This window comes from Mirounga leonina, unplaced genomic scaffold (genome assembly GCF_011800145.1).
Source record: "Mirounga leonina isolate KUSES-001 unplaced genomic scaffold, KU_Mleo_1.0 Mir_239, whole genome shotgun sequence".
NCBI lineage: Eukaryota > Metazoa > Chordata > Mammalia > Carnivora > Phocidae > Mirounga > Mirounga leonina.
Window position 1 is genome coordinate 1459245 of NW_023270624.1, and position 21249 is coordinate 1480493.

At 61.4% G+C, this 21249-nt stretch overlaps 1 protein-coding gene across 2 annotated transcripts in view; it reads left to right on the plus strand.

The window, feature by feature from the left end:
- ADAMTS2 (ADAM metallopeptidase with thrombospondin type 1 motif 2) overlaps positions 1–21249 on the plus strand; it is a 224414-nt gene that overhangs the window by 194717 nt on the left and 8448 nt on the right. For both annotated transcript variants that reach the window (XM_035029399.1, XM_035029398.1), the window contains exons 11-21: positions 340–485; positions 4089–4264; positions 4990–5123; positions 10112–10235; positions 11176–11256; positions 12831–12997; positions 14383–14542; positions 16347–16479; positions 17220–17427; positions 18984–19113; positions 19846–19935. In XM_035029399.1, the coding sequence (XP_034885290.1) occupies positions 340–485; positions 4089–4264; positions 4990–5123; positions 10112–10235; positions 11176–11256; positions 12831–12997; positions 14383–14542; positions 16347–16479; positions 17220–17427; positions 18984–19113; positions 19846–19935 (1549 nt within the window). The remainder of the gene's footprint in view (positions 1–339; positions 486–4088; positions 4265–4989; positions 5124–10111; positions 10236–11175; positions 11257–12830; positions 12998–14382; positions 14543–16346; positions 16480–17219; positions 17428–18983; positions 19114–19845; positions 19936–21249) is intronic.

Consider the following 21249-nt stretch of genomic DNA (forward strand, 5'->3'; position numbering starts at 1 on the left):
GGTTGCTTCTTGGTGAACGTGCCCTGTGTGGGCACGCCTGTGGCTTCGCCTGCAGACACGGTGTGGGGTGTGGGGCAGGCTCGGGCTGAGGGGACAGAGTAGGCTGGACAAGACGTGGAGGATGGTGGGCGGCCGGGGCGGTGATCAGGGGGAGCAGGGCGGGCCAGCACCTCGCTGGGCCTCCTGATGGGGGGCTCTGAGCTTCTAGGGGGATGCGGGGTCTGCTCGCCTGGTTCCTCCAGGGCCAAGCAGACATCAAGGGAACTGCAGGCTGAAGAGTATGGGGCATCCAAGTGGCCCTGGAACGATGGGTCCTAGGAGTGACCTTCTGTCTTTCAGCACTGCTTTAAAGGCCACTGCATCTGGCTGACGCCCGACATCCTCAAACGAGATGGCAACTGGGGCGCCTGGAGTCCGTTCGGCTCCTGCTCACGCACCTGCGGGACCGGTGTGAAGTTCAGGACCCGCCAGTGTGACAACCCACAGTGAGCTGGCCCCGCTGTTTCCCAGCCTCCTGTATGGTCGCTGAGGTCCCCGAGACCCTCACTGGCCTCTCGCCGGCCGGCCCTATCCTGCAGGGACCCCGTGGCTGTCCACCACTTCTGGAGAGGGTGTCAGGGCAGGCAGTCTGGGCTCCTCGTCACCATCCCTGGGAGGAAGCAGAGACTCAGAGGGGGGAGGGTCTTGCCTCAGGTCGCACAGCCTGCTGGGGCAGAGCCAGCCCTGGAGGCTCGGAAACCTCCATTTCCTGGGCTGCTGGCCTGGGGCCATTCCCCCCGACCTGAGCCGCACTCTGCTCTAGCCACCAACTTACTCTGCCCTTCTTGGTCAAGGGCATGGAAGACAGAAGGTATAGCAGCAACGGGGAAGTGGGGATAAGGAAGAGGGTCCTCTTGAGCTCCTGGATGGCAGGCGAGAGGCAGGGTCAGCGACATGCCACCCCGGGCGTGTATGGTAGAGCTCGCCTAGGGGGCTGCCCCCGTGCCTGCCAGGCTCCCATGCCCGGCCATGCTCCCCCTCCTGCCTGTGCCGTGCTGTCCTTCCCCAGGTTCCTTTAATGCCCCCCAAGCCACTCCACCCTGTGAATATCCCTCAGGTCTGGGCCCCGGCCAGTCCTGCACCTTGCCTCACCCAGTGCACTGCCCGTGGAAAGGGAGGGCGTGCGGCCAGAGCACCCGGGTCCCTGCAGCTGTATGTGACTCAGGGTGCATCGGTGAGCCCCCCGGGGCTCAGGCAGCCTACCTCATGGATTGTGGGTGCACGTACAGTCATGGGAATGGGACCCCCCCCCAGATGACCACTCCCTCTGGTCTTCCGCCTGCCCCAGGGAGGCCCCATGGCTGCCAGAAAACGTGTGGCTTTTGTCTTTCTTTCTTTGGCCTGTTTGGTGTTTTAAAGATCTTGGTTCACAGGAAAATACAAAAATATCTGAAATTTCACATAAAAAAAAAAGAGAGAGAGAGAGAGAATCCTATTTACAGCTTCCAGATTGGGCATCCCTGCAACACCAGGCCCAAATACAGGCTGGTGGGCGATGAACGACTCAGACCGCCCCCTTCATGGGGCAGCCCGGCCCAGCCGTCTTCACTCACCTCCTCCACCCAACTGGACCCCCTCAATATTTGGGTTGGGGCCCTAAGCCCTAAGCCTGAGTCCTAGGCTCATCACCCTGCCTTGGGTCCCACCACGGCCTCCCAGGATTGGGTATGACTTTATGTACACGTGTGTTTTTCTGGGGGAGCAGGTCTCTAGTTTCGTATCAACTTCTCAAAGTAGCCCGTGACCCCAAATTTAAGCCCCACAGGTCTCTAAGGCCCTTCCAGATGGGCTGGGCTCCGGCCTCTGCAACAGTTCCCGGGCCCCCGCTTGGCCAGGCCCTGAGCCGGCCCCCAGGGAGCCAGAGGGGGTCAGCAGTCTTGGCTCTGGGGAGAGATGTAGAGTCCACACTGGTCGGGAAGGGACCCATGCCCTAGGGTCCAGCAGTAGGAAAGCCCAAAGCCCGGGGGCACCAGCTCATGTCTGGAGAACTCTCCTCCTGCTTCTGACCAATTCCTACCTGAGGGCTCCAGGCCCCATCCTGGTCAGGTGCAAAGTACCCAGTCCCCGCTCCTTTCAAGCGGCCCTGGGGCTATTATATCTGCCTCGGGATGACATATGAGACTGACAGGACAGAACGTTAGAACCTCAGAGGCTCTGGGGTGCTGGGTGAGGACCGCCAGGGTGCCCATCCCACGGCACGGCGCCTGGCATGCCGCAAGCCTCAGGACCTGCGATTAGTCTCTCCTGCCCCTTCATGTGCCGATGGAGTGACTGGGGTCCAGGCTGCACAGTCGAGAGGGCAGATCTGGCCCAGCCCCCGCCCCCCCCCCCCTCCTCCCGGCGTCCAGGCCTTGAAGCCTGGTGCCTGACTCCGGGCACTTTGGGTCCAGAGGACTCATCCCCAGGCCAGGCTTGAGGTTGGGGAGGCGGGCCCCAAGTGCTTCTGTCCGTCCGCACCTGTGTGCTCTAGGGAGCTTCTGCTCCGGCTGCCCCAGCCTCCTTGGTGGCAGCAAGAGCCGTCAGGCCCAGTGCCGGTGTCCCCTCCGCATCAGTGAGGGTCAGAAGCGCTGTCAGGGAGCGGTGACAACTGTTCCCACCAGCATCGGTGGGCGGCCCGGGCAGCTGCGGCGCCCAAGCATTTCAGGGCTCCCGGGCTCCACGCAGCCTGTGTGTCAGCAACCCAGGCGGGCCCCACGCGCTTCCCCTTTCGTGCATCCTCCTGCGGGGGCGGGGGGCGACCACGAGATCGGACGCTGTCCCGCAGGGTGTGGCTCCCTGAGTTCCTCTGTCCGCAGCCTTTCCCCCAGCGCGGGGGCCAGCGTGGAGACGCGCAGTTCCCAGGGGCCCCTGCTCGCAGGCCCGGGCGCCCCCTGTGTCCTTGGCTCTCCCCACTCTGACTGCAAAACCGCGGGCGGTCTGGTCCCCGGCTCTGCACTCGGTCTTCTTCGCCCACCTCCCCCGAACTCTCCAGATCACTTTCTATTTCGGAGTTCGCGCGGCTTTCCACTGGAACCAGTTCGCCTCCTTCCTGCCGCTCCCCACACCTCACGCTGCCCTGGGGACGCCCTGGTCGGAGCTGTCATCCCCCGGGACCCCGTGGGTGGTGGCCCTGGTGTAAATCTCAGAGCTGCTCCTTCTTGTCACCCACCCCATCCAACACGGAGGCCTCCTGCTGCTTTCTCCGCAGATGTCTTGCATCACTTTTCCCCTCCAGAACATGGCCCTGGGGGAGGGGCCTCGTGGACACCAGCCCCGTTCCTTGCCCACTGTGCTGTCCGCATGTGGCCACACTGACCATCCCTGTCATGTGGGCACGGCGTGACCCTTGCCCGAGTCTCCGGTGGGGCCTCGGGTTCTGCTTGGCGCAGGCAGGCCGGGCGGACAGCGACGCCGAGGCCCCAGCTCCCCCTGGGTGCGGGCCTGCCGCGCCCCACCGCCCCGCCTTCCAGACGCACCTGCTGGCCCACAGCCGGCACCCTTTCTGGCCTTTGCCGTGGGGCTAGTGCTTTGTGGACGAGTGCTGTTCTCAGCGAGGGGAGGGAGTTAGGGTCTCTGAGGTGGGGGGAAGCCAGGGAACAGAGTGTCTGCTGCCTTCCCGACCCTCGTTGGGAACTTGGGCAGCGGGCTTCTGCTGGTTTGGAATTGTTCTTTGAGTTCCCGGCGTGGGTCAGGCCCAGGCCTGAGACTCCCCCACCTCCTCCATCTTGGAGTCACGTCCCAGGAAAGGCAGAACCTTTAGCCAGCCACAGCCCACTGTTGGCTCAGTCACAGCGATGGGGGCTGGGGTGGGGGGATGCAGGGGGGCCCAGCTGATGCTGCCTTCCCGCGGGGGCCCCAGGGGGAGGGGTGACCAGCCCCTTTATGCTTAGTGGACGGTGGGGGATTGCCCGGGCCTGCAGCTGGGGCAGGGCTGGGCTGAGTCCCTTCACTCTGCGTAGCTGCCTCCCCACACCTGGGACGCAGGACTCCCCACAGTCCCACAGTGGCACCCCACGCGCCGGCCTCTTCCCAGTGGCACCGAGCTGCAAGGCCTTTCCTTCCTCCTGCAGCCCGGCCAATGGGGGCCGCACCTGCTCAGGCCTTGGCTACGATTTCCAGCTCTGCAACTCCCAGGACTGCCCCGACGCCCTGGCTGACTTCCGTGAGGAGCAGTGTAGACAGTGGGACCTGTACTTGGAGCATGGCAATGCCCAGCACCACTGGCTTCCCCACGAGCACCGGGATGGTGAGCCCCCGGGACGGAGCGGGGGGCTGCTTGGCGGGACGGTGAGCCCCCGGGACGGAGCGGGGGGCTGCTCGGAGGGACGGTGAGCCCCCGGGATGGAGCGGGGGGCTGCTCGGCGGGACGGTGAGCCCCCGGGACGGAGCGGGGGGCTGCTCAGCGGCAGTGCCCGGGCTGTGGGCAGGCTGGGGCTGTCAGCAGAGCCCACCCTGGCCGGCGTGGCCACGCCAGTCCCGGAACTTTCAACGGACCGTCCCCGTTCCTTCCAGGCACTGGGCAGGGGCGGCCCGGCAGACACAGGCCTGCTGTGCTCTCTCCATCACCCACGTGCGTTACAGCAGCCTGCCGCGCACCCAGCCAGGCAGTTCTGGGAGTGGGTGATGGGCACACAGGTCCCCGTCTTGGGGAGGGGCTGCGGTCTGGAGGGAAAGGCCGTCAGAGCCTCTGGGGTTTGCGCCAACTTCCGCCCGGCTCTGCTGGGAAAAGCTCTTCCTAAGCCCAGTAGCCCAGGGTCGAAGGCCCCAAGGCAGACACGCCCAGGGGGGTTGTAGTCACCTGCCCCCTTTCGCTTCCCACCCCAGGCCCAGGGCAGGCCTGTGGGGGCAGGTGTAGCCCAAGAAGAGTCTCGGGAGAGCTTCTCCCTTGCCTGGTGCTTCTCTTGAGCAAACCTGGGGAGAGAGCGAGCAGAGCTGGCCCTCCTCACCAACACCCTGCTGCTTCCCTTCCAGCCAAGGAGAGATGTCACCTCTACTGCGAGTCCCAGGAGACCGGGGAGGTGGTGTCCATGAAGCGCATGGCGCATGATGGGACGCGCTGCTCTTATAAGGACGCCTTCAGCCTCTGCGTGCGCGGGGAGTGCAGGGTGAGTGCTGGGGGAGGGGGGCGGCGCGCAGGGGCGGGGCGGCCACATCGCAGGTGTCTTCCTGGGGCTGTTGGGCGGGGCGGGCATGATCTCTCCCTGTGCCAAGGGTGTTCAGACTTGAGTGTGTCTAGGGGCCCCCGGGGAGTTTGAGGCCCCACTTCAGAGGTTCTGATTCCGTAGCTCGGGCCAGGCCTGGAGCATGAATTTTACGTGCTTCTGGGGTGATTCTGCCGCACGTGGTTCACAGGCGACCCTCTGCGAAGCGCTGCCACATCCTTGCACTCCGCTGGGCCCTGGACAGCTCATTCTCGATCAGGGCGGCCCACCATGGGTCTCGTTGGTTCGGCTCTTTGTGGAAATGCCCTGCTGTGTTTTCCGTCATTATTGCATGTTGGCTTTAATCTCAGGCTGTCACAAGAAACAGCGGTGGGATAACCTTGGCATATGATCATGACGGGAGCACAGGCCTCCCTCTGCCAGGCTCCCTAGAAACAGCTGGAGGCCTCCCTAGAGTCTGAGGAGGCAGGACTGACTGTAGGATCATAGAGGCTGGCTTCCGTCTTGTTTTTCTGGGAGATGAGACCTTCAGGGGGTCTCGGGCAGAAAGCCTGGCAGATTGCCGCAGGTGCCCCGGAGAAAGAGAGTGAGGCCAGGAGAGCGAGGAGCTGGGGTGCGGGGCTGCTGGACTCGCGCTCAGAGTTCTGTCCACTCACGGAGGAGGGTGGCCCGCAGCAAAGGAGGCTGCTCCAGTCTCAGCGGTCAGGGGCAGGGGGGAGCCGCTCCCCTTGAGTCCCGCAGGGAGGCCAGACTGCACAGTCCGCTCAGGTGGTGAAACCACATACTGAGGAACAGAGACAGCAGCATCGCCTTTGTTCCTGCGGGGTTTTAATTTACGGGGGTGACCGAGTGATGACCCAGAGAGGTCAATGCCATTGAAGAGAGAGCGGGTTATTAGGGTTCCCGAGGGAAGGGCTCACCTTGCTATGCAATGCCCCATGGGGAAGCACCAGGTTTGGTGAGGGGAAAGAAAGGGGGGGGCAGAGCTTTTATGGGGGTTTCCTCGGGGAAGGCAGGCCGGGCACAGGAAACAGTTGAAGACGGGCAAGTACGAACGATGCAGGCGGGCTCCGGGCTGGAGGGGTGGCCCCTGGCGCCCTGGTACCTGGCCTGGGGATGATTTCGGGCAGGGGAAGTATCAGCTTGTGCGTGAGAGGCAGATAAGGGGGTGACAGGGGGGATTGTTGGTTTTCATATGAAACGTGCTCCCAGGCCGGCCCTTTGCTACCCCTAAGAGCGGGCGTGAGGGCGGGGCAGCCTGTCCCTGCCCAGCAAGTTCAAGATGTCAAAACATCATAAGATACAAGGGTGCCTGGGTGGCAGCATCGGTTGAGCGTCTGACTCGGTTTCAGCTCGGCTCATGGTCTTGGGGTCATGGGATTGAGTCCGTGTTAGGCTGTCACTCCGCCAGGAGTCTGCCTGGGATTCTGTCTCTCCCTCTGTCCCTCCCCCTGCTCGTATGCACATGTTCTCTGCCTCCCTAAAACAAATAAAATAAAATCTTAAAAAAAATCCTAAGACACAGAAAAATTTTAGAACCATGACCAACACAAGCCATGAGCGCGGGCAACGTTTCGTAATAGAAGTCGCTTTAAGCAGCAAATCTGACCGGTCGCAAACATAATGGAAAAGCCAGAGCCCTCATTCACCGCCTCGGGGGCTTGAGCTTCACGCCCACCGTTGACAGTCGAAGAAGAGCAGATGAAGCATTTCATTAATGTGATTTTGAAGGAACGACAGCAGGACGAGAGATTTTTTTGCACTGTTGGAAAATAAAAACATTTACATTTATATGTGATCATATTGCGGAAGTTCTAAAGCAAAGGAGACAGAGAGATTGGGACCACCCCGAAGACGTGAGCAGTAGTAAGACGATGTACCGAATCCTCACAAATGCCTGGGGATGTGCAGCCCTTCTCGTAAAAGTATCTCATGCTGGGTCAAAAATCACGTCCAAGTGGACGCTGTCGATGAGGGAACATCAGAACACGACGACTCAGGAAGGTAAAGAGGGAAATGACAGCAGAAGGCGTGTCAGGAGACTAGAGATGCACGCACGCGTACACGTGCCCACACAGAGCAGGGAATGAAAAGAGTATCAAGAATTAAATGAGGCTGGGGCGCCTGGGTGGCTCAGTCGTTAAGCGTCTGCCTTCGGCTCAGGTCATGATCCTGGGGTCCTGGGATCGAGCCCTACATCGGGCTCCCTGCTCCGCGGGAAGCCTGCTTCTCCCTCTCCTGCTCCCCCTGCTTGTGTTCCTGCGCTCGCTGTCTGTCAAATAAATAAATGAAATTAAAAAAAAAAAAAAAAGAATTAAATGAGGCCGACGGGATAAAGGACACAGTCCACTGCCCTGAGACAGGAATAGCAGGCTATCAAATATGTCACCCGAAAATTGCACTGAGAAAGGCAGAGATTGAAAGAAGCCAGCATCGCTCCCCATGGGACAGGGAGCCCACCACCTCCACCAGTGTCGCCCACCCCGGCTTGGACCGCAGCAGGGTCCAGCTTCCAGCCCTCTCTGGCTGTGGCCTCAGCAGGCAGCAGCCCTGCAAAGCCCCTCGGGGACACGAGCCCTCCCCAGCCTGAGCCGTCAACCCCGACAGGACTGCAAGCGAGATTTCAGGCCCACACCAGGACCCTGGTCTTCATTAGCCTTTTCTACTCAGTTAACGTCTTATCTTAGGAGCATGTTCCCCCTCGTTCAGACCACTGAATGTTCAAACGGTGTCTCCTGAAGGCCCCTAGACACGTGCCAGGGTTGGAGGCTCCCCGAGCCGGGGACGGTGCTTGCTTGCGCCTGGCGGTCATGCCACCCGATGAGCCGACCAGCAGCTGCCCAGACGAAACCACTCCTCTCAAGGGCAGGCAAGGTCCTGTCTGCTGTGATTATTAGGCATACCTTGATTTCAGGAAAAACAAAAGACCAAAAAAAAAAAAAAAAAAAAGCCTGAGAAGTAAGGAAAAAGGGTGACAGGCCATTTTAATATCTCTGGAGTTGACAGATCAAGTAGTTAATTTATTGTTTTCCCTTTTTCGCACCTTCTGTAACTCTGGGAACAAAGTCCCCTTTGGAACAAGTGTCTTGAAATGTAGCCTGTTGCTTCGTTTTCCGTCTGTCCAGATATCCTCCAGCTGAATTTCTAATTAGTGTTTTGGGTCGTACATGGGCTGCAAGCCTTTTTAGGAAGAGCACATGCACCAGTGAAGAGCTTCGAGATCAGAGCTGGTGCTCCCTTAAGGAGCACGATCTGACTTGGGCTTCGGAGTCCCGGAATCTGGGAGAGCTCCTTCCGGATGCTGCTTCGCTCCCTGGCATCTGCCTTGGCTCCCACCTGCCTCTGTAGCCCTGAGGCTTTTTGCTTCTGGTTTATTCTGTCTGAAACGGAGCACGAATCCCCCTCAGGTGAGAGGCTGGAGCAACCCTTCTCCCAAGGAGTGTAACTGCCTTGGCCTGAAAAGGGGGTTCTCCCCACCCCGCCCTGCATCACCTCCAGCCTTCCCTGAGGAAGGGAGCCTGGGACTGTTTCCGAAGCCCATCTCCTCGCACCCCCAGCAACAGCCTCCACAGGCTGGACTGCTCTGACACCGTGTTACAAGCATGGAAACAAACTCAGAGTTCGAGCGGCGTGCCCCCGAGACCACACACCTAGAAATGGCAGGTGCGTGCTTTGGCTCAGGCTTCTGCTCCTTTAAAGACCGATGTTTCCTTTGGTCTTCTTTTTTCCCTGGTAGATCATGTTGCCTTCCTTGGCTTATTCCCCTCCTGCCTCAGGAATCATTAAAATAAACATCAGCATGTTCATTTCAGTGATTGTTTTTCACCCTGCTCACTTTCAAAAATGATTCAAAGGGCATATGATTACACGTGGATGGGTAAGACCAGAGATCATCAACATCTATCCACACCTTCAAAAATGATTCAGGAACTACTCCTCTGTAGCCCTTTCATGGTGCAGAGCCCCTGCCCTCAAAGGGCCTCATAAGACAAAAGTCAGAAATTGAAGAGCAGAGGGAGAAGTGGGTTTCTCCAGAGATAGGTGGTAGGGATGATCTTGAAGGGAAAATTAGCTCTGAGCTTCCTGGCAGCCTTGGCAAAAATGAAAACCCGTGACGCTCTGGTGCACTCTGGGACAGGCAGAGGGAGCTGACCAGCTCAGAGGACAGGCTGGCTTCCTTGGCTGAGCTAGGAAGAGTGACCTCAGGCGACATGCTCAGGGCCATCGTCCTGCAGGAGCTCCTTCCGAGGAGTTTCCCAGGCCCCGGGAATGGTGAGCTGCCAGAGCTATAGAAAGTAGAAGAACCTGAACTGGTTACTACTTTGGCCAGGTGGCCCAGGGCAAGGGAGCGTCTCTGCTCGGTGTGGAATAATTTTGACATGAGTGGGTGATACTGAGAGGATTTCTTGAAAGAATGGAGGCCCAGTTGTTCTCACCAACTCTTGTCACCTCCTGCACAAGACACCCTGGAGACAGACTAAAGGGGGCATTGCGTTCTTAGGGCCTGCGGGCCCGAGCTTTGGGTGGGGGCCCCAGACAGACTGCACTGCGTGGCCCCCCCAGGAGAAGGGCAGAGGCCAGGTCTGATTCACAGCCATTGGGACAGAGACATGCGTGCGGAGGCTAGCTCTCGCTGGTCCAGGCCAGCCTCGGCAGGTGGCCCCGGTGAAAATGTGTGGAGCCCTGTGAAGTCACGCTGTTCAGGTGAGCAGAGGAGGGGCAGGGAGCGGCAGTGGTTGGCCCGTGGCTGGGCACACAGGGTCTGTCTTTCTCCAAAGCCCGGTCTCCTTCCTCTGCATCAGGAACTGCTAAGGGAGGCGCGGGCCTGAGCTGCCGCCGGGACAGGTGGCAGGGCCCCGGGGGCACAGATCAGGCTGGGGGCTCAAGCGGGGAGCCCTCTTGAGTACACACTGCACCCCGTCCCCCTGCAGAAGGTGGGCTGTGACGGAGTGATCGGCTCCAGCAAGCAGGAGGACAAGTGTGGCGTGTGTGGAGGGGACAACACCCACTGCAAAGTGGTCAAGGGCACATTCACACGCTCCCCCAAGAAGCTTGGTGAGTGAGCCCCTCCCTCCGGCCCCCGGTGCCTGAATGTCTGCTGTACCTGGCGGGATGGCGGGGGGCGGGGCGGGGGGTGGCCCTGACATGGAGGGAGGATCATAAGTCAGGCACAGCCTGAGCCTGGCTCCAGGGTGGATGGGGACCAGGGAAGCCAGCTCTCGGGGGTCAGGGCAGAGAATGTCGACATACAAGTGCACAGGGCAGATCTCGGTCTTTATTTGAGGGCTGGGGCCTGCATAGGGCACCCCTCCCTTGCCTTCCAGAGCTGCCCAGCTGGCCTCTGGGTCCCTTGCTCTCTGCCTCTGAACTCCTGCCGCCCTCAGCAGGACCGCCCTGGGCTGCTTAGCAGACTGCAGAGCCACACAATGGGGCTGGGGAACTGGGGATCCCCGGCCAACCTGAGATCTGGGAAGACAGCCCTATGGGTGGGCCTGCAGTGACTACACCTCTGTCTGAAATGGGGAGAAGCCGCTTTGGTTTGCCTCTTAGAAGAAGGCCGCGGCCATGACTCCGAGCCGGCACCAGGGTGCGGGGTGACCCTTTCCATGGTCCCATGAGAACCCAGGGGTCTTTAGTTCCCAGATTAAGTGGCTGAGGTCCAGGAGGTCAAGTGGTTTGCTGAGGGCCTCCCTCCTGGATATGGCATCTTAGCTTCAAGCCCAGGCGTGGTTTCAGGGCCTTCCCGAGGATTCCCGTCAAGTTTCCAGTGGAAAAGGCCCACTTTTGGAAAAGGATTTGAAGAGGAGCAGAAGGGCTTCAGCCAGCTGGGACACAGTACCTTTCCCATCAGCCCTTGTCCTGGCAGGTGGTCAAAGCCCATGAAACATGGAGCCCTCTGGAATGGCCTTCGAGGGCGAGACCCCTCCATGTGTTGTTCACATTCCAGCGGCCTCTTCTGACTCATCTGGCTTTGTCTCCCCACATCCCAACAAAGGTTACATCAAGATGTTTGAGATCCCGGCAGGAGCCAGACACCTGCTAATCCAGGAGTCAGACAGCACCAGCCACCACCTGGGTGAGTATCTGAAGCCCAACGGTTCTGGGGATGGCTAGAGGGCCCAGGGGTCAGAGGTCAGGCTGGGAGGCCCAGCCGAAGCTCCACCCCCTGCCCCCGGGGTCACCTCCTGGTGGAGAGGCCAGGGGGCTGGGGTCAGAGGGCTCCTCTGGGAGCCACTGGGGAGGGACATGTATCTAAAGCATGCCATACCCCCAGCTCACAGAATGGTGACTGCCTACCCCCTCCTCCATCTCAAGGCCAAGGGGGAAGGCTCCCCCCACCCACTGGAAGGCAGGCAGGGTTAAACTCAAGAGAGTCTACCTGGAATAGGGCTTTCTGGCGTCTCTTGCAAATGTGGATGTTCGTACAACTCTGAGCGACCCTGCCTGCCGGTGGGGCCGTGCCCTCCGAGACTGCCGGGACGCCTCGCAGGCCTTCATCCGTCCTCACCCCCACCCCCTGAAGGCACCTGGGCCCCGCCTCCTGGGTGGTCGTGGGCTGAAGTCCAAAGTGATGCTGGGGGTCACTGGGGAGACCCCGGACGAGTCTCTTCTCCCAATTTGGGCCCCACCTTCCTCCCGGTGCCCTGGAGACGGACTGGGTCAAGGGCTCCCTAAGTGCCACTGTCTGGCACCCCCACCAACACACAGTGAACACCCCACTCTGTTTAATGCACATTTTTCTGTCTTCCTTGTTTTAAGAGGAAACTTTATACTGCTACCCAAAATGCAAACCAGTACCACTTGCCTTCAGTGGAAGGTAAATGTAAAAGTCGATTCCTGAAGGGAGAGACACTTCTACGTGAACACGTTCCTGCTGCAGGCTCCGGGTCTGAGGCCTGATCTCTCTGTGTAGGAGGAACCAGGGTTGGTGGCCAGTTGAGGGCCTGCAGGCCCCTGCTGAAGCTTTCTTTGTGGGGTGGACAGAAAACTACAGGAGACTCGTGCAGGGAACGATTTCCTCCTTCTGTGATCCCTGTCTGGGGCCCTCCTAAAATCACCCAGCAGCCCCCCAGTGGTTGCCTTCCACACTGTGGGAAGTGTGGGGCTTCCTGACCAGCTGGTTCTTGGCTCCCAGACACCTGCTTCTCCTGGGGTATTCCCTGTGGCCCATGCCACCCCCTGGTCAAGCCAGGCCTCTGAGGATGTGTGGGGAATGCATGGGCAGCAGGTTGGGGTGAGGAGACCTTGCTTTTCAGTGGGACGTATGCTCACCCCATGGCAGGAAGCCTCACCCCAGCCCTGCACCCCGGTGTCCAGCAGATGCCCAGCACCCAGGAGGCTGGGGCGGGGTGCGGGGGACAGTGGCTCTGAGTAGACTGCAGGGAGGTGACCCTGACAGCGGCTGCATGAAGCCCCTGCACCCCCAGGGCCTGTGGGGGCAGATTCAGGAAAGGGCCCACGGTGATCTGGGCCATCACTGGCACGGATGGGCCCCTGGCAGAGGGCAGCCGGGGCAGACAGGGGGATCGGCTCCCCACCGCTCCCCTCACCCGTCCAGACCTGTGGACCCTGCCGGCCTCTCTCCCCAGTGTGCCCAGCTCCTGCCCCTGAATGATCATGGCCGGGGGGGCTGTCTTCTGCCGTTCTCAGCCGTCAAGAACCTGGAGACAGGCAAGTTCATTTTAAATGAAGAGAATGACGTGGATCCCAATTCCAAATCCTTCATTGCTATGGGTGTGGAGTGGGAGTACCGGGATGAGGACGGCCGGGAGACGCTGCAGACCATGGGCCCCCTTCACGGCACCATCACTGTGCTGGTAAGTGGAGATGGAGGGGGTGCCTCGGGACCCTGGGCCTCCCTGCATCCTTCAGGCCCCTCTTGGAACAGCCCCCCTCGCCTGCCCTTTGGACCAAGGGTCTCCATCTCTGTCAGACATGGAGCCTCGAGACATGAGACTCTGGGCTCTGCATTGGGCCCCGGGGGACCTCAGTCAAACTCTCCCCTCTAAGGGTTTCAGTTTCCCCCTCCAAATGGCATTCACGGCCACCTTTCATCATGTCTGCTCACATCTGCCATCCCATCCAAACCTTGCAATGCCCCGGAGTGACCGACAGGGTTCAGGAGGTTAGACTCCCAGACCCAGGTCACACTGGACTTTGTCCCTAAGCAGGGCTAGACCCCAACTCTCCTGCATCCAAGATGCGCTCCTGGTGATGAGAATTCAGAGGGGGCTTGATTTTCTTTTCTTTTTTTTTTCCAAGATTTTATTTTTAAGTAATCTCTACACCCAACGTGGGCCTCGAACTCACGGCCCCGAGATCAAGAGTCACCCGCTCCGCCAACAGAGCCCGCCAGGCGCCCCAGGGGCTTGATTTTCTAATCACTTTTTGAAAAGTTAATTTCAGTTGCATAAGTAAGATGTTTTACCTGGGCCTCTAGCTCCTCGGCTCAGCTCGCCTGTGGGCACTTTTCGCCCCAGGAGTGCCCTCGGCGGCCTGCAAGTAGGGGCGCAGGTGCAGTTGGGCATCGGCGACTGCCGTTTCCATTCCGGCAAATGCACCTGCTTGCTGAAGCGAGCGTGTAACCCCCATATCAGTGCTGGCCGTTCCCACGGCCATTCCCACACACGCAGGCAGAGCAGCGAGAGATTGGAGTCGTCCCCGCGGGGCTGGAGCGGGGGCCGCTCTGCTCCTTGTCCAGTCCTGTCAACCTGTCAAGTGGGGCCGCGCTTTCCACAGTTTTATGCCACCTGAGGGGACGGTTTCGCTCTTTGGGGGGGCCCCAAGCAGAGCGCCGAGTGCTGTTAGGTGTTGCTGAGCACACGCATGGGTGGCGTGCCCGACAGAGCATGCTTGATGAGCTTCATGGGGCCCAAGTTTCAGTGCAGCGGCCGTGAGGTTGGCATGAGCGAGTCAGCCACATAAACCAAGGTGGCCTTGAACAGAAACACACGTAAAACAAGGTTATGTAATGACAGTGAAAGTACCCTGACCAGACGTTGGCAGGACCCTAGCCCCATGCTCCCCTGCAAGCCGTGGCGCAGGATCTGTGAATTCAGAGCCTTCCGACACTTTCCAGAACATAATGATGGCACAGAAAGAGAACCGGCCCTACGTGGGCTGGGGCGCGTGTTTTCTAACCTGGCTGCCGAGGGCGGGTAGGCAGTGGGGTGGACGTGTTCACGGCCATCTCCGGGCGCAGGTCATCCCGCAGGGAGACGCCCGGATCTCGCTGACGTACAAGTACATGATCCACGAGGACTCGCTCAACGTGGACGGCAACAACGTCCTGGAGGACGACTCTGTGGGCTACGAGTGGGCCCTCAAGAAGTGGACTCCCTGCTCCAAGCCCTGCGGTGGAGGTGAGGGGTCTTCTCATAGCCGGAGGGGGCTTCTGGGCAAAGGGCTTCCTGAGCTCACGGTGCCCTGCTGACTGCCTGGCCTGAGGGAGGTGCCCGGCACCAGAAGACTGGCCCCAGGGACGGGGGTGCTCGGGGCAGTGGGCCAAAGGCAGCCAGAAGGGCGTGTGGGACGTGGGTGTCACCAGCATGGGGCTGCATCGGTGTGGGAGGGAAGGGCTGCCTGGTGGGAGGCTGGTGTGAGGATGGCTTGGCTGGATTACCATGGCCTCACGAGGCAGGCCCAGGAGGGACTTGGGCCGTGCTGGAGACCCAGAAAGGGGCCCCCCTCTGTGGAGGTCCTTCCCTGTATTCATTCAGAAAGGCCACCCAACCTTCCTGGGGCAGGGCTTCCTGCAGAGGTGTCCCCCCTGCCCTGGACCTCAAAGAGTCCACAGCTGGGTGGGACATACAGATGGACAGGAAGTTTTGGTCACTGCTCCTGGGGGGCTGGACGAGCTAAGAGGCAGGAGCAGGTGTCCAGGACAGACCTCCCTCAGATGCCGTGTGGGGTCTCACACCTAGAGGACAGAGAGGACTTTGCCAAAGTGGAGGAGACCCATCCCGTGGCCCAGGTGGGGGGACAGCTCCTTCTGCAGGGCTCCCACCTGGGCGAGTGGCACCCCCAACCCTCCCTTGAGCCATCCTGCCCCCCTGGATTCCAGCAGCGTCCTGCTGACTCTCCCTCCTCTCTATCTCTTGGGCCTCTCTGCTGGTCCGTCTTCCCGGTCCTGGCACCATCCTTGCTCCCCAGCTGGCCCTTGTGTGTCCACTGTCACCTCCACTGTGCCTTCTTAAAGGTCCCTTCCTGGCATCCCTTGCCAGTGCCATAGTTTTAGCAGCTCCCTCTACTCTTGCGATAAAGATGAGATTCTCCTCAGGGCTCTGTGGTCTGGGCAGCTTGCTGACCTCTCCCACTGCCTCAGTGCCCCCACCCCTGGCCCACCAGGCCGTGGCCACACTGGCCTTAGCTGCTTTTCCTGGACACGCCGTGCTCCCGCCTCAGGGCCTTTGCACAGGCTGTCTCCTGCCTGGACATGCCGTGCTCCCGCCTCAGGGCCTTTGCACAGGCTGTCTCCGGCCTGGACATGCCGTGCTCCCGCCTCAGGGCCTTTGCACAGGCTGTCTCCTCCCTGGGAGCCACACTACTGCCTCCCCACTACACCAGCGTCCCTCCATTCTCTGCCTTCTAAGACATCTCCAGACACCCAGATTAGATCAGGCTGTCCGTCCACATTGTCTCATGTCTCGCCCACTAGCCTGGGGTTTAGAGACCTTGGAGTTGTTGACATACTGGGCTCCATAATTCTCTCTCTAATTTTTGTGGGGGTTGTCCCGTGCATTGTAGGATGTTGAGCAGCATCCCCGGCCTCTACCTGCTAGATGCAAGCGGCAGCCCCCAACCCTGAGCTGTGACAGCTAAGTGTCCCATATATTGCCTGATGTCAAAATCACCCCCAGCTGAGAACAGCTGCCTTAGCCTCTGGTGGGAGGAGCCTTGTAGGCCATGTTTCTGCCCCAGGAAGCCAGCTGAGGGGCCAGGGAACAAGGTGGCCACTCTCCCCGGCCTCCCACCTCGCTGGGCCTGGGGTGCTGGGTGGATGTGAGGCTGGTCATCTCCAAGGCCCAGCCCTGGCACACGGCCCCCCCTCCCACCGCATCAGAAGGCTGGGGAGAAAGGGGTTGAAGCTGCCCATGGAGCCGCTTCCCCATGCCCCCCTGGAGGGGCCACACTGCCCCATGAGCCCCCTCGAGCTCTCGTCTTCAGGCTCCCAGTTCACCAAGTATGGCTGCCGCCGGAGGCTGGACCACAAGATGGTGCACCGAGACTTCTGTGACGCCCTCACGAAGCCCAAAGCCATCCGCCGGGCTTGCAACCCACAGGAGTGCTCCCAGCCAGTGTGAGTGCCCGGGGCCGCCCGGCTCCCCCAGCCCCAGCCTGGGGTTCCAAGAGACAAGGGAAGGCAGACCCCCGGGGCTCCTGGGAGGCAGGTGTGGGCTCTAGTCCCTGCACGGCTCCAGGCCTCGCGTCCCATGCCACGTGGGGTGGGTTCTCTCTCCCTCAGCACATGTCGTGGAGTCTGAGACCCCACAGGCTGTGCGGTGTGCCCCCGCTTCGCACCTGTTGCACTGAGATAGTCCTGTGCGTCTTAGGGGTGAGGACACGTGCTAAAGCCCAGATGGGGAAACTGAGGCTTGGTGGGGACCGGCCTGCTCTGGGTCCTGTGGCAGATGTTCCCCAGGCCGCTCGCTGTGGCAGCGGCAGCCTTGCCCCTCCAGCCCAGGGCTTTGGCAGGGCTGCATTTCGGGGCCCAGGTTCCTTTTGCAGGGCCCTGAACGGGGAGGGGGGTTGGTACGTAGGCCCGTGGGGGCTGAGGGAGTCCACCCGGCCGCCCCGAAGGGTCTGTGACATCAGCAGCCGCCGAGGGGACAGATCGCCAGGGCTCTCCATGCCCCCACCCCGCCCAGCCCCCCCTGCGCTGGAACTGTCACCTGCAGCCCCTGGGACAGAGCCCCGCCAGGTTCTAGGCTGTCTTCATGAGGATAGGGGACGAGAATAGGCTGCCTCTCTCTGCACCCCTGGGCCACAGCCAGGCCAGCCAGCTCTCCAGGGGGCTGACCTGTTGCTCTGCCCCCACAGGTGGGTCACAGGTGAATGGGAGCCTTGCAGCCAGAGCTGCGGGCGGACGGGCACGCAGGCTCGCTCCGTGCGCTGCGTACAGTCCCTGCACAACAACACCACCCGCTCCGTGCACACCAAGCATTGCAACGACGCCCGGCCCGAGGGCCGCCGGGCCTGCAACCGCGAGCTCTGCCCCGGGCGGTGGCGGGCTGGGCCCTGGTCCCAGGTGAGCGGTCCCCCTGGCCCCCTGGCCTCGCGGCCTCAGCCCCCAAAGCCAGCTTGGGCGGGACCGAGGTGGTCAGAGTGTTCGCTGGGTCTGGCTGCAGTTCCCGGCCCCGGCCACATCCTGTGGGTCTCCGGGCAGGGGGCGTGCCACACGGTCCCTGCTCTGTTGAGAGACCAGTGGAAAGGGTCTTCACTCTGCGGGGCCGAGGCTGCCGTGTGCTACAGGAGCCTGGAGTCGTGGGAGACCCAGTCGTGGCAGAGGGGTGGTCTGGAAGGCTGGCCAAGTTGGCAGGAGGGAACACGGGCCAGGGAGGGCTTGGACTGGGGCTGGAGAGAACCGTGAGGATGGTCTCAGGAGCCGGAGTGGCAGTCCAGGGCCAGGGCTGAGCTGACATGAGCGCTGACATCCAGCTCACGGGCCTGGAGGGTCGGGGTCCCCAAGACCAGCCTCGGGCTCAGTGATTCACCGGAAAGACTCGCAGGGCTCAGACGTCATCGTACTCACAGTGTATTTCAGCGAAAGCACAGGGTAGAATCAGCAAAGGGGGGGAAGGCGCATGGCCAAGCCCAGAGGAAGCCGGGCACGAGCTTCCAGGTGTCCCCTCCTGGTGAGGTTCCAGGGGTGCACTCGGTTCTCTCAGCAGCAGCGTGGGACGGCGTGCACGAGATGCTGCCATCCAGGGGAGCCCCCGTGAGCCTGGGTGTCCACGGACTTCTGCGTGTGCCCGACTCTAGTTACCGAAGCTCCAGGCCCCCCCCCCGGGGGGAGGCAGATGCTCACCGTCAAGCACACTGTTGGTACAAACTAACTGGACAGACTGGTGCGGTGTGACTCGGGGCCTCAGGCATGCAGAAACACTCCCCCCAGACAGAACATTCCAAGCTTGTGGAGAGTGTTTCTGCATGCCTGAGGAGGCATGAGCTTCCCAAATGCCAGTCCTGAAAGCAGGCCTTCCTTGGGGCTCTGTAGGGTTTGAGCAGCCCGGGACTGCTGAGTCCACCCTTTCCTGCTCTATGTAAGGTGAGGACTTGGGAATTCTCCTGGCGGGGCTGGGCCAAGCCGTGAGCCGAGCCAGGCGTGTGGGTGTGATGGCTTTGGGCCCCATGCGGTGAGGCAGAGGGGGCGCCAGGCTGGAGGGGCCAGTAGGAGGCTGGTGGCATAGGGCCTTGGGTGCAGGGGTCCTCTGCCAAAACCTCCTGGGCTCGGTTAGAACTTTTCCAGCGGCCCCCAGCGCACAGCAGGTTCTCCGGGCCCTGGGTAAGCTTCCTTTGGCCAGAGAAAGGAGCTGCTCGTTGAGAACCTGGAAGTTCAGGCCCTGTACGTTTGCTCTAACTCGTAGTAACTCAGAGAGATAGGCCTGTGCGTCCCCTCTTCAGAGCCTCAGGAGATTGAGGTGGCCGCCCGAGGCTGGGCAAGGCAGCCCCGGCCTCTGGCACGTACTCTACCCTCTGCCCCTCACCACCTTCCACGTGTTATCCGGTCATGTGCGTGGGGAGCTCTTTCGGGCCCGGCTGACCACGGGAGGCCGGCCCCGACTGGTGACTCTCCACCTGCAGTGCTCGGTGACCTGTGGAAACGGCACCCAGGAGCGGCCCGTGCTCTGCCGAACCGCGGATGACAGCTTCGGGATCTGCCGGGAGGAGAGGCCCGAGACGGCCAGGATCTGCAGGCTGGGCTCCTGCCCCCGTAAGCCCTCTGCGGCCCCCAGTCCCCAGCCCCCAGTGTACAGCGGGCCCAGGGTGAGGTGGGCTGGTTTGGACTCAGCATCTGTGACCTGGAAGGAGACGCTGAGGGCTGGGACCTTTCCCTAGTTGGAAATGGAGGGAACTCAGCCCTGACCGCCTTCCTGGCCCCTCCCCGGTGGTCTGGGAGACAGAAGCAGGTTCACGGTGACTGCATGGCAGGGCTCCGCCAGATGGGGTGTCCAGGTCCATACAAGCAGGGGGTGTCTGTGCGAGTCGGGGGTACCCATGCGAGGAGGGGGTGCCTAGTGCCCTCTGAGGAGAACAACCAGAGCACCGTCTGCACACAGACACCTTTTGGTCCCAGAGAAAGCTCACGATGTGGACCCCACTGTGAATCCCATCTCCAAAGGAGGGCGTTCAGGGAGATCAGATGTGCCCGCCCAGCCGGGCAGGGGGACAGAGCCAGAATTCACTTGCTCCCCACGTTCCTGGGGAGCAGGCAGGGTGGGGTGCTGGGTAGTGAGTAGCTGAGATGCAGGAGGCGTGGTGGGGGGTCGGGGAGAGGCCGGAGGTGGGCTTGGCCTGGGCCGCCGGGGCCCCTCTGGTCTGAGGGTTCTCGAGCACCACACCGGGGGGTTGGGGCCCTCCTCCTGGCCCCGAATGCTTGGGGCGGGCGGTGGATGCCGGCCCAGTGTGGGGCCTCAGCCACCACAGCCCTTCCTCTCCCCTCTAGGAAACATCTCCGATCCTTCCAAGAAGAGCTACGTGGTTCAGTGGCTGTCCCGACCGGACCCCGACTCACCAGTCCAGAAGACCTCGTCAAGTAACCGGCCCGTTTATAACTCTGCCTCTGCCCTCCAGTGCATGCCCTGCGCCCTGTGGAGCTTGCCGTGGGCTCCCCTCCTCTCTTTCTATGGAAAACTTCCCTGACTCTTCCTGAGCGCTCTTTCGGTTGAGTCTGATTTCTCCCGGGCCTCTGTGCTCGGCCGTCTCCTTCGGAGCTGTCCCGGCTGCCTGGCCAGGAGGGCCCGCCTCGCTGAGGCGTGGCCCTGGGCACTGGCCTCTGGTGGGGGGCCGGGACCGGGTTGGTGATGGCGTGTAAAGGGGCAAAGATCTGTCTGGGTGCTGGAGGGGCCGGAGGCCAGAGTGCACATGTGACCACTTGGTGACCACCTCTCGGGGCCACATCCCTCCAAGCTGGAGCTGCAGGTCGGAAGTCAAGGGGGAAACCCGCCGGTCCCCTTTCGGACGCCGCCCACCCGCGAGGCGAGGCCAGAGGGGGTCTGGGGCGCAGAGTTGTGCTGCCACCCCGAGATTCCAGGGGTGCATGGGGGCTCCCCGGCCGCCCCTCCTGTCGCTGCTGCTGCTGACCCTGTGCTCAGTGTGTCCTCCTGACTCGTGCGACTGTGGCCTGCTTCCTGTGGCCTTTGCGTCCAACTCCCACAGCCCTTGGCCTCCGTGCCCCGTCCCCTCGGGGGGTTGGGTCACACGGAGGCGGCGGGGGACGTGTCCCTCCAGTGGGACGTGGGGACACACCACCACTTCACTCTGTGTCCATTAGCTGCAATGGCCTTTTGTCATCGTGCGCACGTGACCCCATCCATAGAGGTGAGAGAGAGAGAGAGAGAGAGAGACTGATGTGGATGCGGCCACCTCCCAGTGTGGACAACTACAGAATTACCTCAATTTTTATTGCTTTTTTTGCTTAGATAACACTATGTAGAAAATGCCTTAAAGTTGAAAGGTAACAGAACTGGCTGCGAACTCCAGCCTCAGCGGGGTTGTGCCCCAGGTAGGAGGCGGGCAGCGCCGGCCCGGGGGCGCCCCCGGCGTGCAGGCTCCAGCCCGCTCTGCTCTGGGGACAGCAGACCCCCTCCGAGGCCGAGCAGCCAGTCGGCGCTGACTGTTTGCTGAGCCCCCCGCCCCGCCGCGCCCCGCCCCCTGCTACCCGCTCGGGCTGCCTCCTCCCCGGCTCTGACTACTGTTATGTAAATACTCGGTGTGTAACGCGTACTTCTCAGACTGTTAATTCCGACTCCGACTAGGCCGCGAGCGACTCTGCCCGGGAAGGGGCGGTGCGGTCCTGGGCATCGTGCTCTCTGTCTATATGCACTTTGGTTTATCAGGGATATTTTGT